Genomic DNA, 18,586 nt, shown 5'->3' on the forward strand with positions numbered 1-18,586 from the left:
TTTGCATGTTTTTACTGTATGACCAACTCACTGACATCGTCCATAACTAAGAGGCTCCCCTGGGTCAAAGAGCAATTCTTTAAAGTGTAGATTCTCTCAGAGCTGGCTACTGGGGGGGGGGGGCAGATAGCACAGAATTTGAAATCAGAAAATCTGGGTTTCAATTCCAGGCTGCCGGAGGCAACCTCCTCTCCAAGCCTCAGTTTCTCCTTTTATAAAATGGAAGAGGAAGTAGGAGTGAAGTACTTGCCCTTTAAGGGCCCTTTCCAGGTCTAAATCTTCCATCATAAAAAATTGAGGCTCATTCACATCTTAGTCTAAAACATCTTAACTTTTGCTTGCCTTGGCGGTCAGGGATGGAACAGCTGAAGAAGGAGGGAAAATTTATATCTCAACAAACCACAAGGTGGGGGACTTTGGGCCACCAGAGGGCATTAGCTTTAGGAGGATGCTTTCTCCATTTCAGCTGGGTCCTCCTCAGGCTACAAGCAGGGCAAAGAAAATGAAGAGAAAGGAGAAGAGGAGGAAGAGCTAGAAAACTTAATCCTTTTCTCTTTGGGGGAGAAACAGTTTCTATACACAATATTTGAGAGTTTTCCTTACTCAGTAACTTCTGCCAGAGAGAGGGAGGTCTTAGGCTCCCCTCATTCCTGGACTCTGGGCATTAAAAGGTCATAACTCTAGAGCTAAGGCAGACCTCCTGTAGAGTACCTACTCCAACCCCTCCCTAATTTTACAGGGGAGGAAAATGAGGACCAGGGAGATTCAGTTGACTTGTCCAAGGTCTTACAGGTACTGGGCTGCACAGCAGGGATGTGAGTTTAGTGGGAAAGCTCAGTTATTTTTCCATTGTTAGTAGAAAATGATTTGTGCTTGGCAAAAGTTTGTGCTAGATGCATCTGTACTGTTTTCCCTCCTTTATCCAGGTATTCTTCTTAATGAGCTCTTCTCTACATCAGGTACCCCAACTGTGAGAGCTCTACAAAGTGCTGTCCCAGGCACTCTATCTTCTCTCTCTTTATACACACTCTCTTGGTAAGCTCCCAGGGGTTTAACTATAACTTCTATGCAGATATCATATCTATACATCCATCCCCAATCTGTGTCCTGAGTTTCAATCTTGCTTCACCAATTGCCTATTAGACATTTCAAACTAGATATCCCAGAGATATTTCAAACTCACCATGTCCAAAATGACACATCATCTTCGTCCCCAAATCTTTCCCTCTCTTCCCTTTCTCAAAGTGTCAAAGGTACTCCCATGATTTCACATTCTACTGCTCACTTTGGCATTATCGCCAACTTTTTCTCAACCCAAATGTTTAGTCTGTTGCAAATCCTACTGTTTCTTCTGTCACCTTGAAACATTACTTGCATCTGACCCTTTTTTCTACTCGGACAGCTGCTCCCCTCACTAGATCAAATCCTCATCACTTCTTGCCTAGATTATTTCTTTTTAAAAAAATTAAAAAAAAATATATATATATATATACACATATATATATTATGGAGGGGGGAAGGCAAGACAATTGGGGTCAAGTGACTTGCCCAAGGTCACATGGCTATTTAAGTCTTAAGTGTCTGAGGCTGGATTTGAACTCAGGTCCTCCTGATTCCAGGGCCGGTGCTTTATTCATTATGCCACCTAGCTGCCCCATTGTCTAGATTATTTCAACAGCCTAATGGGTGTCCCTGCCTCAAGTCTCTCCCCACTCCAGTGCATCTTTTCCATTGCTGACAAAAGTGATTTTCCTTAAACTCCAATCTGACCACGTCACTCGCTTAACCAATACTAATGGTTGCCCATGGACTCCAGGGCAAAATATAACCTCTTGTTTAACCTTCAAAACCTGGCCCCAACTTCCTGTCTCATCGAGCCAAACTCTTGTTCTTCACATTCAACATTCTGTTTGGTTAGGCTTAGTAGCTATTAACCAAGAAGAATGGGTTTATCTCTCTAGAGTTTGAAGAATAACTCTATGAAGAGAATTTGTCATTCCTGGGTCAGAATGCAGGCCCACCTTCTAGCCTAAATAAGTGCTGTACGCACTGCAATATCCACATTTTGAGAAAAGTCCAACAAGATTCTGGGTGAGTGACTGACAAGACCTCAACACAGACAAAAGCTGTTTTTCTCCTTCTCTTTCCTATCTCATGTATCCTAGTCACGTAATCTCCCGAGGGTCAGAAGACAGAACAAACCTTGTCTTCACCTCTTCTTCATTGATCAGCCTAGACTTTAATATAATAGAGACTCCTTTTAGGGTCTAGTGATTAGGATCTAATAAAAATCTTTTAGATGCTGGTAATGTGACTATAAGAGAACAGTGGGTGAATCGGTCATTGAATTTCTGTGGCACCAGGAAGTGTAAAAAAAAAAACACTTAAAAAAACCCAACAATCCTGTAACAGATGCTTTTTCCTTGGGTTCAAGGTTTTAGCCGAAGAAAAGCTACTGCAGGTGTTCAGGCTCCCCCATTAGAGAAGCAGCCCACAATCTCTATGGTCTTCCCTACAGATGGCTATTGGGCTGTCCACTGTCTGAAAAGAAAGAGTGGGTTTACTTTTAGGTCCATAACTGTATGGAGATTAACATATAAATATGAAATCTGTATACTATAAATATAAGCATCATGTTTTGAGTATGCCTAGGCATCAGTGGTATGTTCACATGGTCTCAATAAAGAGGGCCTCTTTAAAATATCCCCATGCAAGTTGAAAATATAATCTCCAGCAAAGATTTTACCCTCACCAAAAAGAAGCTTCTGATTTTAGATGCAAGTAGACACTTCTGTCTCCATTATTTCTGCCCTCACATTAATCCTCCTAATCATCCCCCAACAAACAATTACAAAGCAGTGAACTGGAATGTAGGCAATCTCTAGCTGCAGGATCTAGCAGCATCTAAAGATAGGAGGAAAAGATGTGCCCAAAAGTATCCTCTCTAAATCTTAACTATTCATTAGACAAGTGCATAACACATTTTTAGGCCAAACATCAGGAAATGGGGGTTTATACTCAGCCAATGCTACAAGAACAAAGGGCATTCTGCTACACAGCCTTTGGGGGTGCAATCTGCTTAAACACTTGAAGAATTAAGTTATAAGGAACCTCAGAGGTCATCTAATCCAACATTCACCTCCCCCTTCCTTTTTTTTTTCAACATTACAAGATGCAGAGAAATGCTTAATAAATGTGTGTTGACTTGATTTACAAATGAAGAAACTGAGTCTCCAAGGGTAAAGAAGTTTGCCTTAGGCTCCTCAGGTGGTAAATGGCAGAACTGAAGTTCATAGCCAGTCATCTGACTGTACAACTAGATCTCCTTTCATTATACCCCACTGCCTCCCAGTCCTAGGGGTCAGGTTCATTTTTAAGAACTGCGGCATTTACAAGTCAGAAAATATCCAGGAGGTCAAACTTTAGGCTTTCTCAAAGACTTTGGGGTCTACTCTAGAATAGACTCAAGGAGCAATTAAAGGGCGCCCCTGACTTTAACAGGACCACCTGGTTCAATCTAGAAAAAATTCTAAGCCTTTGGGGTTGACCTGAGAAAGTAAGTTGAGTTAACAGGATCATTCCAAATTGGGGGAGAATCTCAGAAGAGACTTCTCAGGACTGATTTACTCTGACCATTTTGGGTCAGTTGGGTCACTCTTGGGCCCTAGTGCTCCTGGAATGCCCACATGCTGATGTGGATCTGATCTTTGAGGTGAAAGGGCCAAATCTCCTCATGGCTCACCATGTACCCCATGGTACTCCCTCCCTGTGTGGTATGTATTCCTGAAATCCCATTTCCCATCCCAGCAGCCATGTCATCTGCTTCCTCTTAATAAGAAAGAAAAATGAACTCATCAGGCCAGGGATGACATTGTTCCAGGTTCATTTAAGTCTCCGCTTGGTCTCCAGTGGGATAGGATGCAGATCCTCCCAAGGTTAGTTCATGCTTCCTGGGTTAACAATGGCCTTGAGTAACACATTTGCAAGCTGTCTCCTATTTCTAGCTGATTCCAGAGATTTCAACATTTGGAAAATGGCACCTACCTCATAGGAAGTTCTGATGAGCCTGAAGATATCCACTTCTGGATAAGGTTCTACGTCGTCACTGAGCAGGGAATGAAGGTGAGGAATGGGAGGCAAGGTACTATCTTTATTGGTCACACTGTCTAAGTACCTATGGATAGAAACCAATCAATCAGAGGCCATGAAGAGACCCAAGAATTTGCTGGCATGTGCTACAGGGACGTTCTTGCCATATAACTGCCCGTTGCATTAAGAACAACAAATTACCTTAAAAAACCCTCTCCCAGTTATATAATGCCCCTGAAATGTATATGAAAATAGATCCTCTGACACTACTTTGGGGCTCAATTCAATTAAGACCCAGAAAATAACATGCAAAAAATAGAGAAAGAAAGCTCAGAAAAATCTATACATAGTTAGGCTTCTAAGTGCTACTTAGGCTAAGTCAGTTCAATACAGTCTACTGTGTGCAGAAACTATGCTAAGCACTAGGAACACAAAGGCAGAAACAAAGAAGTCCTTTCCCTTAGTCAATAAAGGAGCATTTATTGAGGGCCTACTGTGTGCCAGGTACTGTTGATAAAAAGGATAAACACAGAGTCATAGAATTTTAGGGTTTAGTCTCACTGGTTACTCCATCTAACCTCTTCAACAACAACAACAAATGCCCAATACAAGACAGACAATAATTGGTCATCCTACCTCTGCTTAAAGACCTCCAATGCACCTGAAGTGTAACTGATTGCCTTCTGAGGCCTCCAAGGCCAGTGGACAGCTCCAGTGATAAGGACATTTTCCCTGATATTAAACCTAAATTCACCTTTTTCCACTTCCCTCCATTATCCCTGGTTCTGTCTTTTGGGGCCAAACAGAACAGGTCTGATCCATCTTCCACATGACAATCTTATCAACTACTTGAAGACAGGACAGTTAGAGTGGAACAAAATATGAAAAAGGGAGTAGGACTATGAAATGAGACTGGAAATTAGTACCTCCCCAAAACAGTCATGGCTTCCCCATCATCTTTGCAGTTGAGAAGCTTATCCACATTGGCATCCAGAACAGCCAATGCCAGCTGGAAGATCACTTTGATTCCTTCATAGAAGAAACAGTCAACGACCACAACTGCACTCTCAAAAGGCATCACACTAAGAAATAGTGTGAGGAACCAAGATAGAGAGATGGTGGAGATCACCCCCAAATCTTGCATGCAGTCGTACAGCTGGGGGACGTAGTCTCGGGCTAGTTCCTCAAAAACACCCTGGTCCACCAGTGCTCCTGTAAGGCAGGATAGCAGAGAAAGGGGAAATGAGTCAAACATGCACACTTCACTCTCTAATGAACCCATTCAAATGACTTTAATTAAGCAGTTTGAAGGGACAATGCAATTTCCTTGCTACACTGAGCTTCTCTGAATTCATGATTTTCATATTTCCCTTTCAACTAGACTGACAGACAGGTTTTCTCATCCTTCCAACTCTGCCTTCTAGTTCAGTTGGTCAATGAATTGTTCTTTTAATTTGTTTTGGCTGTATCTTCTCCTTTAGGGACATCCAGATCCTTTTCTCCTCATCATAAAAGGACACCACTATGCTAGAAATGAAAGTTGTTAGAAAAATGAGTTTGGGGGCACATAGGTGGTGCAGTGAATTGGCCCTGGAGTCAGGAGGACCTGAGTTCAAATCCAGCTTCAGACATTTGACACACTTACTAGCTGTGTGACCTTGGGCAAGTCACTTACCCCCAATTGCTCTGCCTTCCCCCTTCCAAAAAGAAAAAACAAACAAACAAACAAAAAAAAAGAAAAGAAAAATGAGTTTACAAGTTTGGATTAATGCACGATGCAAAGTATAAAAATTAAACTAGTATCTTGCCAAGTCAATCCCATCCTTAGCTGGATGGGTAACCTACTGAGCTAGTCCATCAATACACATTCTATGGGATAGGCATTAGCAGACACTCTGTAAATTGGGCCCAGATTAGATTGGAGAAGAGTAGGGCAGTACATCTACAAGACTTTTCTTGAAGGCCTCTAGTTGCTAGTGGGCTGTCCCCTCCCCCATTTACTTTGCATTTATTTTGTACTTACCATATTTTGCAAGTATTGTTTCACCAAACAAAATACTAGCTACTTGAGGGCAGAAGCTATTTAGATTTTGTCTCTGTATATGTAGAGATTAGCATACTGTCAGGCATATGGTAGACATTTAATGAATAAATGCATACTGCATCAATGAATGAATTCGGTCCTGCCTGGGGCTCTCATTCTGCTCCCTGATACAAAGTTCATCTTTCTGATACCAATATTCTTTAACCATAATTTCAAAAGAATTAAGTAGGCCAGTGACCCAAATGGCAAAGGAAAGACACAATGACAAGTAGAATGAGTCATCTTGTCAGTGATGGTTTGTGCACAAGAAGTGGCTGGGGGTGGAAGAAGCATTTATTAAGCACCTACTACATATTAGCTACCATGCAAAGTGCTTTAAAATATTATCTCATAAATGATCAACCACAAGCCAAAAGGATTTATGAGGAGGCAGTTATCAATAGACAGACAGCTCAGAGTGCACACTAAAGAGTGTTTTTAAAATTTCTTTTCTGTTTGGTCATGGCTAATGAGGGCATTTGTTTTGCTTAACTATTCACATTTGTAATATGTTTTTTTGTTTTGCTTGCCTTTACACTGGGTGGAGGAGGGAGGGAGAGAATTTGGAACTAAAAATAAAACAATTAAAAACAACAAAAAATATCTGATTTGATCTGCACAACAAACCTGGGGGATCCATGCTATTATTCCCATTTTACAGTTGAGGAAATGAAAGCAGACAGAGAGAGGTTAAGTGACAAGCCCAGGGTCACACAGCTAGTCAAATATCAGAGGCAGAATTTGAGTTGTTATTCCTGACTCCAGACTTGTCACTCTTGCCACTACATTGCCTAGGACATCACCAAAGACATAAATGTCTGGAAAAGGAGGTGCGCAATGGATAGCCCAACGTGTGCCACTGGTATATATGAAAGGAACTAAATTCTGGCCTCTACAAGGTGTCCCTAAAGTCTGGACACATAGGGAACCTCATTAACTATGCCTATTTTCAAGAAATGAACTGAATGAAATTTTCAACAACATTTAATTTAATTTAGCATAAATTCTAGCCATGACAATTTCATATGGAATAAAAGCTTTCATTAGCTATTGGGAACTACTTTCCATATTAATGAGATTAATTAATGAGATTTCCTATGTGTCTCCTATGTCCTCCTAGGAAATCTCATGTATTCTAATTAAATAAATTTAATAAAATGTTGTTGAAAATTCTATTCATTTCATTTCTTTAAAAAATGCATAGTTAATGAGATTTCCTATGTGTCCAGACTTTAGAGATACCCTGTAGTATGGAAAGACTTGGACAAGAATCACACAGGAGGATAAGGCATGGATGGATAGGGATCTGTACCAGGAGAAGGAGTGACTCTGCTAATGAGATCACGGATCCATTAAAGAATCAGTATTCTGGCTGCAACTGACTTGTTATGGAATTAGTATCCAATAGCTGATAACAGGGGCAACTAGTGGATACTTCTCTATCTAGTGGATAGAGTTCTGGGGCTGGAAGACTCATCTCCCTGAGCTCAAATCTGGCCTCAGACACTTGCTAGCTGTGTGACCCTAGGCAAGTTACTTAACTTTTTTGGCCTCAGTTCTCTCATCTGTCAAATGAGCTGGAGAAGGAAATGGCAAACCACTCCAGTAAGTCTGCCAAGAAAACCCCAAATAAGGTTGCTAAGAGTAAGACATGACTGAAACAAATGAATAACAACAATGAACTGGTTATCTGGTTTCCCAAATTGGAAAATGTTTTGGCAAAAAGTCAACATCAACTTGTTTAAGTCTATGGAGACCCATAAGCACCTCAAATACCTATAAAATATGACTCTAAACAAATAGAACCCACAAAGTGACAGAGAGAAACAAATCTCCCACTGAAGGCAGCCCAGCAGAAAGGGTTCATTGCAGCATGTTGGGAGCCCAGTCCATGGTTTTAGCCCTAGGGCAGACACAACCAGCAGTGGCTGGAGCAGACTTCAGGAGAGAGAATCACCAGCAATTGTGGCGGTTTCCAGACTTATCAACCCATAAATGCCAAAGAGCAAGTCAAAGGTCAGTATGGAACTCTGTTGGAATGGAGGGAGGGGGGGAGCAGAAGAGTGTGGTCCGGCCCCTAACCCCAGGGTGAGAAGTGGAGGCCCTGTAGCCATCGCCACATGGCTGCTTCAGAGCTCCTGGCCTGCAGCTCATAGGGGGACCAAGCTAGTCAGAGGGTAATCACTCTTGCTTTAACCTGCTTGGATCTGGATCTTTGTCTTGGGTGGAGGTCCTGGGGTATGTGGCCTCTGGACCAGAGCTTGTAGGGACTGCAGAGAGGGCATCCAACTAAAAGCTCCAGCAGCTGCAAAACCCCCAGTAATTTGGTACAAAACTCTCCTCTCTGGAAGCAGAGTTCTACTGTGGCAAAGAGCTCAAAAGTCAAGTAATTGACTAGCAGCATGAGCAAGCAGAGGAAGCAAAGCAAGCACAGCAATCAAATATTAGATTCCTTTTTTGGGGGCAAAAAGGATCAAAGCATGGAATGGGAAGAAGATAACGAAGTCAGAACTCCTGTACCAAAAGCTTCCAAGAAAAATATGAACTGATTACAGGCCATGGAGGAGCTCAAGAAGGATTTTTAAAATCAAGTAAGAGAAGTAGAGGAAAAATTGGGAAGAGAAATGAGAATGATTCAAGAAAATCATGAAAAGCTAGTCAATAACCTGACTGAAGAAAATAACACCTTAAAAATAGACTAACTCAAATGACAAGAGGCCCAAAAAGCCAATGAGGAGAAGAATGCCTTAAAAAGCCAAATCTGCCAGATGGAAAAGGAATTTCAAAAGCTCACTGAAGAGAGTAATTCCTTCAGAATTAGATTGGAGCAAATGGAAGCTAATGACTTTATGAGAAATCAAGATACTATGAAGCAGATCCAAACAAATGAAAAAATAGAAGGCAATGTGAAATATCTCACTGGAAAAACCACTGACCTGGAAAATAGATCCAGGAGAGATAATTTAAAAATTATTGGACGACCTGAAAGTCATGATAAAAAAAAAAAGAACCTAGAAATCATCCTTCAAGAAATTCTCAAGGAAAATTTCCCTGATGTTTTAGAACCAGAGGGCAAAATAGAAATTGAAAGAATTCATTGATCACCTCTTGAAAAAGATCTCCAAAAGAAAACTCCTAGGAATATTATAGCCAGGTTCTGGAGTTCCCAGATCAAGGAGAAAATATTACAAGCGGTGAAGAAGAAACAATTTGAATATTGTAGAAACACAATTAGGATAACACAAGATCTAGCAGCTTCTACATTAAGGAATTGAAGGGCTTGGAATATGATATTCTGGAAGTCAAAGGAGCTAGGATTAAAACCAAGAATCACCTACCCAGCAAAACTGAGTATAATGCTTCAGGAGAAAAATATGGCCATTCAATGAAATAGAGGACTTTCAAGCATTCTTTTTTTTTTTAAGCATTTGGGGTTAAGTAACTTGCTTAAGGTTATACGGCGAGTTATTTTTTGTGTGGGTGCCAAGTATCTGAGGCTGGAACCGATCCTGAGTCTTCTAATGCTGCGGTCAGTGCTCTTACTCACTGCGCCACCTGTCCACCCCACTTTCAAGCATTCTTGATGAAAAAACCAGAGCTGAGTAGAAAATTTGACATTCAAATACAAGAAGCATGAGAAGGTAAACAGGGAAAAGAAAGTATAAGGAACTTATTAAAGTTGAACTATTTAAATTCCTACATGGAAAACCCATAATGATAATTCATGAGGCTTTTCTCAGTATGAGGATAGTTGAAGGGAATATATGTGTGTATATATATATATATATATATATGTATGCACATATATATACATACATACATACATATATGTCTATATAGGAGGGTATATGTGCATATGAATACATACATGAGGGTGTGTATATATGTGTACAAGTATACATAGGCAGAGGGCACAGGATCAATTGAATAGGAAGGGATGATATCAAAAAAATAAAATTAAGAGGTGAGAGAGGAATGTAATGAGAGGAGAAAGGGAAAGACAGAATAGGGTAAATTATCTCATATAAAAGAGGCAAGAAAAAACTGTTACAATGGAAGGGAAGAACAGAACAGGAAGACAAAAGGGTCAACCTTAGTTTCATTGAATTTGGCTTAAGGAGAGAATAACATACACACTAAATTTGGTATCTTACCCTACAGGAAGGTAGGGGGGAATATAGATGGGAGGGCAGGTTGGGGGGGAGGGTAGTTAGAAGCACATTTTTTTTTAAGCAATTGGGGTTAAGTAACTTGCTCACGGTTACACGGCCAGTTATTTCTGGGTGTGGTGCTAAGTATCTGAGCCTGGATTCAATCCCCAGGTCATCCCAACACTGCGGGCAGTGCTCTTATTCACTGAGCCACCTAGCCACCCCTAAGCAACTGGGGTTAAGTAACTTGCTCAAGGTTACACGGCCAGGTGTTTCTGGGTGGGTGCTAAGTGTCTGAGCCTGGATTCAATCCCCAGGTCGTCCTGACACTGGGGCCGGTGCTCTTACTCGCTGTGCTACCTGGCTGCCCCAGAAGCACATACTTTTAAAAAGGGACAGGGTGAAAGTAGAAAATAGAACAAGTGGGGGATGGGATAGGATGGAGGGAAATATAGTCAGTCTTTCACAATATTTCCACTATGGAAATGTTTTGCCTAACTACACGTGTACGACCTGTACTGAATTGCTTATCTTCCCAGTAGGGGTGGCTGAAGAGGGAAGAAGAAAAAGAATCTGGAATTCAAAGTTTTAAAATCAAATGTTTAAAAAAATTATTATTATTATTATTTTTACATGCAAGTGGGAAATAAGATATACAGGCACTGGGATATGGAGATCTAGGATGGGGGAAGATATAGGAAAGCGCAGATTGGGGGAGGGGGCATTCAGTGTGATTGCTGTTTTGGGGTGGTGGGGAGGGGAAAGATAGGGAAAAAATTTGTAACTCAAAATCTTGTGGAAATTAATGTTGTAAACTAAAAATAAATGAAAAGATGCTTATGAAAAAAAATAAAAAGCTGGGAATATTAAAAAAAAATAAAAATCAAGTCTATGGAGAGAAGTTGTTCGGTTACTAATGGGGGGCAGAGTATGATGCCAAGATCCTGGAGGGCCTTGAATGCCAGAAAAGGAGTTTGAGGCTTCTTTACAGAACTGGTCAATGAGAAAGAGGTAGGATTTGGAATTGGGGTCCCAGATTCAAGTTCTCATTCTTTCAGTTACTAATTAGGGAACTTTGGAAAATTTTATAACACCCTGAACAATGTTTGAATCAATCAGTTTGAACTGATCAAAAAGAGCAATAAGTGGTTGTGGAAATATTTCTTAAAGTGCCTGCTGTGCAAATGATTTCTTAAAATCACCTTGTATAGTCGATTTATTTATTTTTTAAATTAATCCACATATATTGTCTTTCTCTGCTCATTCTTATTCTCTTCTGAAATTCATTGACCCTTTTGGTGCTTCACAGTCCCCCAGTAAAAGGACTTTCTTTATTCTGGTTCTTTAGATAGCCCCTGGTTTATATGAACAAAATTCCTGTTTTGCTCCTGTGAGGATGGACCTTCCCCATCACATTGAAAAAGAAGTCACTATTTCTCAAACAAGGATACTCAGTCTTGAAATCACATGTGATTTTTTGTATGTAAGTTGAGTTCATCTGGGGTATGGGCATACATCCTCTGGGAGTTTCCTATTTTAACTAATATATGTGCTAACTAGGCCCTAAGTTCAGTTGTTTATATTGCTATAGGGCTTCAAAGGCTGTCAGAATCTTCTCAATTCTGAAGTCCTGGGACAAAGCGCCATTGTCCTAGCCTAGTTAGGGTTTATAGGATGTATCCTATCCTATCCTATCCTATCACATATCACATCATATCATTTTTTAGACTCAAGTCAGTAGATTCTTTTGTGAACTCCCTGGTCAATGGTGATTGGGAATATAGCACCAGAGTCACATTAGGTCCACGAGGGACACTTCTCTAGAAGATACCATCTGGGTACCAAGAAGGGCAAATCCACACATACCAACAACTCTGGTGTTGTAGTAGTCAGGAAGCATCCTTTCACACAAAGCAACCAGCAGCCAGAAGGCTTCTTCCTCTTTTGCATATAAAAGCAGCACTGAAGTTACAATGTTCATGGCCTAGAGAAAAGAATAAAAAAAAGAAATTAAAAGACAAAAAGGATGACTTTCAGGGGGATGGAGGTGGTGGTAGGGTCAGAGTGGGAAGAATAAGATCAGCAAATCCAGAATTGGTATTTCACTGGATTCAAAAGTCAAGTGGGTATTTTCCAGGCAATTTACTGGTTGTGACTGGATACTTGGAGTAAAGTTACCAAAATCCAAAAAAACACCATTCAAGGGCTTTCACCCAAAGACAAGCAGTCAAAGCTTCCTTCTTAAATGATTGTTCATTGGTAGAGTGGTTCAGTATAAGGTAAACAACCCACCAGTGAGATCAGCTTTTCCCTTTCCTCTTGCCCAGTCATCATAGTTTCCATTACCAGGACCCAAAGTTAAAGGCTCTATAGAGGATATTGTTTTGTATGAAATGTAGTAACTAAGGAAAGCAAAAGGACAACTGAAAAGAAAAGCATTCCTGTGTAACACTGTCTATCTGCATAAAGCAAATAATTTAAAATGTGTCCCAAGCAACCTCTCATTTATTGGAAAGAGTTGAGGCAAGCCTGCAGGTGTTAAAGGTACACATGGGCATCAGCTTAAGGAAATGGGAATTTGGTGGGGCTTTTTTTTTTTTTTTTAGTCTGGAAAAGAGAAGATGCAGGGAAAGCCATGATAGCTGTCACCAAATATCTTAAGAGGGGTTAGCTTTGTTCTGCTTGGCTCCCAAAGGCAGAACTAGAAGCTATGGGTGGAAAGTGAAGAACATTTCATCTGGATGGTGGCAAAAACTGTCTAATAATTAGAGCTCTCCAGTGTATCCCCTTTCATGAGGGTCTTCTAGCAAAGGTTAGCTAAGCACTTGCCCAAGATATTGTAAGAACAGAATCATAACTAGGGCAGGGCAAGTGGAGCTTTGTGCAAATATCCTAAATTTAAATTTAGAGGGCAATGAATGACAACAATTTTAGAAACAAAGGAGCTTGATACCTAATTTAGCAAAAGGAATTACTGAACATAGAAAGCTACTATACTCTCCCCCCAGGGTGGATTTTTCCCCAAGGTATAAATCTTTCTCCAGAGTCTCCATCCCTCCACAACCGCAAAAGTTCGTTTTAAAAAGTTGGTTTCTGGGCACATTTTGTGGTGCTTGTCCTAGGCCCCAGAATGTCTAGCTGTGGTAGAAAGGAATTTTGATAGGACTGGTGTCTGAGTCTCCCTTCTGATTCTGGGCTCTGTATATCTTACTTGAGTTCCATTTTTATTAGAAGCTGATTAAATTATGTTATGATCTTCTAGAACAGGGGTTCTAACCTAGGGTCCACAAACCCCCACAGGGCCTGTGGATACATTTCAGGAGATCCATGAACTTAGGAAAAACATTTTTAATTAAATTAAATTTTAAAAATTACATCACTGTTTTCACTCATCTCTATAATTTATCATTTCCTTCCATTATGAATGTAGGCAAACATTCGTATAAGAAGGCTTCCACTACTGCTAAAGGAATCCATGACATAAAAAAGGTTAACAACCTGTTTTTTTTTAAGAGTTATACAAATTTAAATTAAAAAATTTTTAAGTAGTTCTTTCCCTATAGTATCAACCTGTCTATTCTGGAACAGTTTCTAGAGTTATTAGCTTTTAGTACAGGGAAGAGTTTTAGAAAAGACCTAATAAACCAACTCATTCATTTTATGGATGATGAAAGCAAGACCAAAGGGGTGGCATGGGTCCAAGACCACATAGCTAGGTAGAAGCAGGTAGAACCAAGGTCTCTTGACTACTCATTGTACATCCTTTCCATTACACCCACTGCATCCCTTTACTTCTCTGTTAACTACCAGGTGCCTTAAAGGGAACATCTCAAGTTTACCTGGCAATATCCTATGTTGGGATTTCTAAAGGCATAAGCTGTTAACACTCTCCTCAGAGCAGCAATGCCCATTTCATTCTGGAAAGCCGGGTGTTCTGGGAGGGACCGATGCAAGTCTCGTTCAATTTCCTCCGTGGCAAGGTTGTACTTTCCCATAGACTTTTCCACCAGATCTTCATAATAGCCAGGATGGGTGGCCATCTCATTGATGGCTCCTAGGAATAGCCCCAACAGCATCAAACATGGCAGTAAGTGGGAACAATTTCCTGTTGTTCTGCTAGGACTGCATTTTTAATCTCAGGAACTCCCCACCCTTTGGTTTCCCTAATGTTCCCTAACAAATTCTTTAGTTTTAAGAAAAACAATGAAATCACATGAAGGATGTGGGTGTGCTCAGATGTCATTCTTTTGACCAGTCACATCTAGGGCTGCCCCTAACTGAAGCTCAGCCTTTTGTATCTTCCCACCTTCCCTTTCAGTAATCAATCAATCAATAAAAGTGCATACTAGGTGCCAGGCACTGTGCTAAGTGCTGGGGATACCAAAAAAAAAAAAAGGGAAACAAAACAGCCCCTGCTTTCAAGGAGCTTACAATCCACTGTCTGCCCCCCTACTACAAGTGTCAAATGTGGCATGTGGTCTGCAACGCTTTAGGGTGTGGCTCAAGCCCCCTGGTTTGTATCCGAGTTTGATCCCACTCTCTTTGTACCCTCTAGTCCATGTCACTAGAGGTTCAGTTGAAGGAGATGGGCATCTTTAGCCTAGAAAAGGACCCACTGGGGGAAGGGATGGTGGTGAAAGAGGAGGAGTGGATGATGGCTATCTTCATGTATTTGATGCGGGATTGTGCTTTTTGTTTGGTCACAGGTAGCAAGACCGTGACTGACAAGTGGATGATGCAAAGAGCCCAACAGACGCATGCTGTCAGGAAGACCTTCTGACAATGAGAGCCTTCCAGATGTGAAATGCTCTTGTCTTTGGAGGTGGGAGGTTTCCTCCTTCTCAGAGGTTTTTTAAGCCAAAGGCCCAACTTGCTACGTGTATGATAATGGAAATTATTTTCTGAGAAAGGGGGTAGATTAAGTGGACACTGGAGTCTCTTCAAATCTCAAATTTCTGTGATGCCCATTTTTCTCAGGCAGAGTGAACTGAACCCCCGTTCTTCAGGACTTAGTCAGCTGGCTAGCTGTCAAATGATGGCACGTGAAATATTAGCTGATAAAGACTTAGAGTGTTGCTTATCCTTGACAGATTTACATTCTCACAACAGATATAAGGTTCTCGAGGGTAGAAATTGAATGGGGTAGGGTGTTTTTTTTTGTTTCTTTTTTTTTGGAGGGTGTGTTCTACAACTTTGTATTTCCAATGCCTAAGCATACTCCACAATTTTTTTTTGCTATGATTTCACAAAGGGAATTTTCCTTATGTGGAAACTACCTCCCCATCAATTCAGACTGTCACTGAATCATAAACTTGTGTTGACAGAGGAACTTAAAAGTTAAGTGATCTGCTTAGGGTCACACAGCTAGGATATATCAGAGGCAAGATGTGATTCTTCCTGACTCCAAATGTGGACTTCTCTTTCTACTATTCCACCTTGCCTCTCTCTATTCATGAAGCAGGTACTGAATAAATGTTTATTAAATAATGTATGGGGACAGCTAGGTGGCGCAGTGAATAGAGCACCGGCCCTGGAGTCAGGAGGACCTGAGTTCAAATCCGGCCTTAGACACTTAACACTTATTAGCTGTGTGACCTTGGGCAAGTCACTTAACCCCAACTGCCCTCCAAAAATAAATAAATAACATATGCAAAACTCTTGGAAAACCTAAAGTGCTCTATAAATGCTAATTATTATGATAATAGAAATTTGAACTATGAGGCAAATGAAGGAACAAGCTCTTGAAGACAGAAATAAGTCAGCTCTGTTTGGGATGTAAATAACCAGAAATAGAGAACGTCAGAACTGAAAGAAACCTTAGAGGTCATCGAGTCAAACCCCTTCATTTTAAATATTGCAACCATAGCTCAGAGACATGAGACGAGTTACCCACAGTCATCAAGGGAATGAGTCAGTGGCAGAGCTGACATTCAGAGGCCAGGTCTTCCCATTTCCAGGGGGCGAGTGATCTTCCTACTTTCCCACATCTCTTGGCCTCTGTCCTCAGATAACTTTATCCAGCTAGCCAATTACTCCATCTGCTCCTTAGATTGGGTCTATGCACGTGCATCTCCAGGTAATCACCCAAAGCAGCAGTCTATTACTGACGTCTATTGGAAGAAGCTAACTGGACAATGGTAACTTGATACTGATGGGCAACTAGGTGATGCAGTGAAGAGAACATCAGGCCTAGAGTCAAGAATACTCATCTTCCCCAAATTCAAATCTGGCCTCAGACACTTACGTGCTTGGAGACTCTGGGCAAGTCACTTAACCCTGGTTTGCCTGGCTTTCTCATCAGTAAAATGAGCTAGAGAAGGAAATGGCAAACCATTCTTACATCTTTGCCAAGAAAATCCCAAATGGGATCAAAATTGAAAATGACTGAAGTGCAAACCTGATACTTGCCCAAGTGCCATGACTTATAGGAGAACTTTAAGACAATTTCTTGTAGAGTTCCCAGAAAACCTAGCAACAAAGAGCCTTAGTAAAATGATTTAAAAAATGAAATTTGTCTCAAGATTTATCAAATTAAACTTGAAGGAAAGATGGATAAAAAATTAGGCTTCTTTTAACCACAAGACCAGTGTTCTCCCCACAAGGTACACACACTTTTACTGGAGGTAAAAGGCCAGACTTGTGGACTCCTATTATGGAAACTCCCTCCACCAATTGTTGTTCAATTTTTTTGAGTCATGTCCAACTCTTCATGAACTCATTTAGGGTTTTCTTGGCAAAGGTCACTGAAATATATTTGCCATTTTCTTCTCTAGTTCATTTGACAGATGAGGAAACTGAGGCAAATAGGGTTAAGTGACTTGCCCAGGGTCACACAGCTAGTAAGTATCTGAGGCCAGATTTGAATTCAGGTTTTCCTGACTCTACAACTACCACTCTATCCTCTGTGACACCCAGATGCCCCTTTGTAAACTTCTATGTATGTTAACCATTATTGTGGTTAACCAAAGCAGGTTAGCAACTCCTTATAGTCTTAAAGTTTGAGAGAGCTGCTTGAGGTGATTGAGAAGTTACATGTGACTCTCCCTGGCTCACAAAGTCAGCAGGTGTCAAGAGGCAGGTCTTTCTTGCTCTGGGGCTGGCATCATATCTAGCCCACCACACTGCTTCCCTTAGTAGTGAGACATATTTGTTCTTTTACCCAGAACTGGATTCTCTGTAAATTTGTTATATTTAGCCTGTCTCACCATTGTCTCAGAGATGGAATGGGGAAAACTTCTCCTTGGCCTGAAGTACATACAACCAATGCTCAGACAAGAAGTATTGTTCCCCACTAGTTTTTGGTTCTGTTTTATTTTTCCAAATCTATTTGAATATAGAGTATGTAGGTCTACAGATTCTAATATGAATAAGGTAGTATTAAAATATAATCTGGGGCTTACAGTGTCAACCAGTTGAATCATGTTGCCAATGTGATCAGTTCTTTTCCCCAAATTGAGAAACAGAGAGAAAAATGGAGAGCATTTATTCTCCAATCCATGTCCCTGCCTACTAATTAAAGGGCTCAGATTTTAGTCTCCTAGAACTGTTTCTGAATGAGGAATTGTGACCATCCCACTCCTTCCTAATGAAAAACAAGGGCATGTAAATAGGGTGGTGTGGAATGGTGTGATAATAAAGAAGATAAAAACCAAATAATTCCTATCAAAGTATCTGTCTCATTTTAAACAATTCAACATTTTCTGCTTCTGAAGAGAGCTCAAGGAGGTCAAGTAGTTTACAATTTTATCAGCACTCTAGTTCCTGAAATTTTTGGTCATGAACTCCAGATAAATTGTGGCTTCTTATGTATTTTCTGGCATACCATGGAGTATCCCTTGATTTTCCAGATCATTTAGCAATTTAGTAGCTATGGTACTTGTGACCACTTTTAGGTCCAAATTTAAAAAAGAACCCACTTAGAACTTGTTAGAGCTGACAAATTTCAGTCGTCTCTATAACTTTGGCAATTTGGAATATAATCACACTGTTGAAAGCCCAGTAAGCATACTTCAGTCTTAAAGTGATATTAACAACCAGCGTAGGACAAGGAAAAGGAAGAAGTTACCTCATGGGAAGTAGATTCTATAATAATAATTAATAATAACAACTTTTCTGGTCTTGAAATAAAGCTCAATTTTTCTACTGTATTTATTCCAAGAAGAAATAGGAAGAATCAGGAAACATCTTGTCCACATGTCTAAGTCTAGACTGTGGACCAATAACATCAAAGTCTTCGTTCTTTTTTTTTTTTTTTGGAGGGGGG

The 18,586-nt window shown here is 40.5% G+C and overlaps 1 protein-coding gene across 1 annotated transcript in view; it reads right to left on the minus strand.

Annotated features, from left to right (window-relative positions):
* Positions 1-18,586, minus strand: part of TBC1D9 (TBC1 domain family member 9) — a 153,689-nt gene that overhangs the window by 22,291 nt on the left and 112,812 nt on the right. The window contains exons 10-13 of the mRNA XM_069105417.1: positions 14,163-14,377; positions 12,190-12,307; positions 5,016-5,301; positions 4,045-4,174 (exon numbers count right to left, since the gene is read on the minus strand). Of these exons, the coding sequence (XP_068961518.1) occupies positions 4,045-4,174; positions 5,016-5,301; positions 12,190-12,307; positions 14,163-14,377 (749 nt within the window). The remainder of the gene's footprint in view (positions 1-4,044; positions 4,175-5,015; positions 5,302-12,189; positions 12,308-14,162; positions 14,378-18,586) is intronic.

This window comes from Petaurus breviceps, unplaced genomic scaffold (assembly GCF_028583685.1).
Source record: "Petaurus breviceps papuanus isolate PSGF00001 unplaced genomic scaffold, PetGlider_PUasm1.0 76, whole genome shotgun sequence".
Lineage (NCBI taxonomy): Eukaryota > Metazoa > Chordata > Mammalia > Diprotodontia > Petauridae > Petaurus > Petaurus breviceps.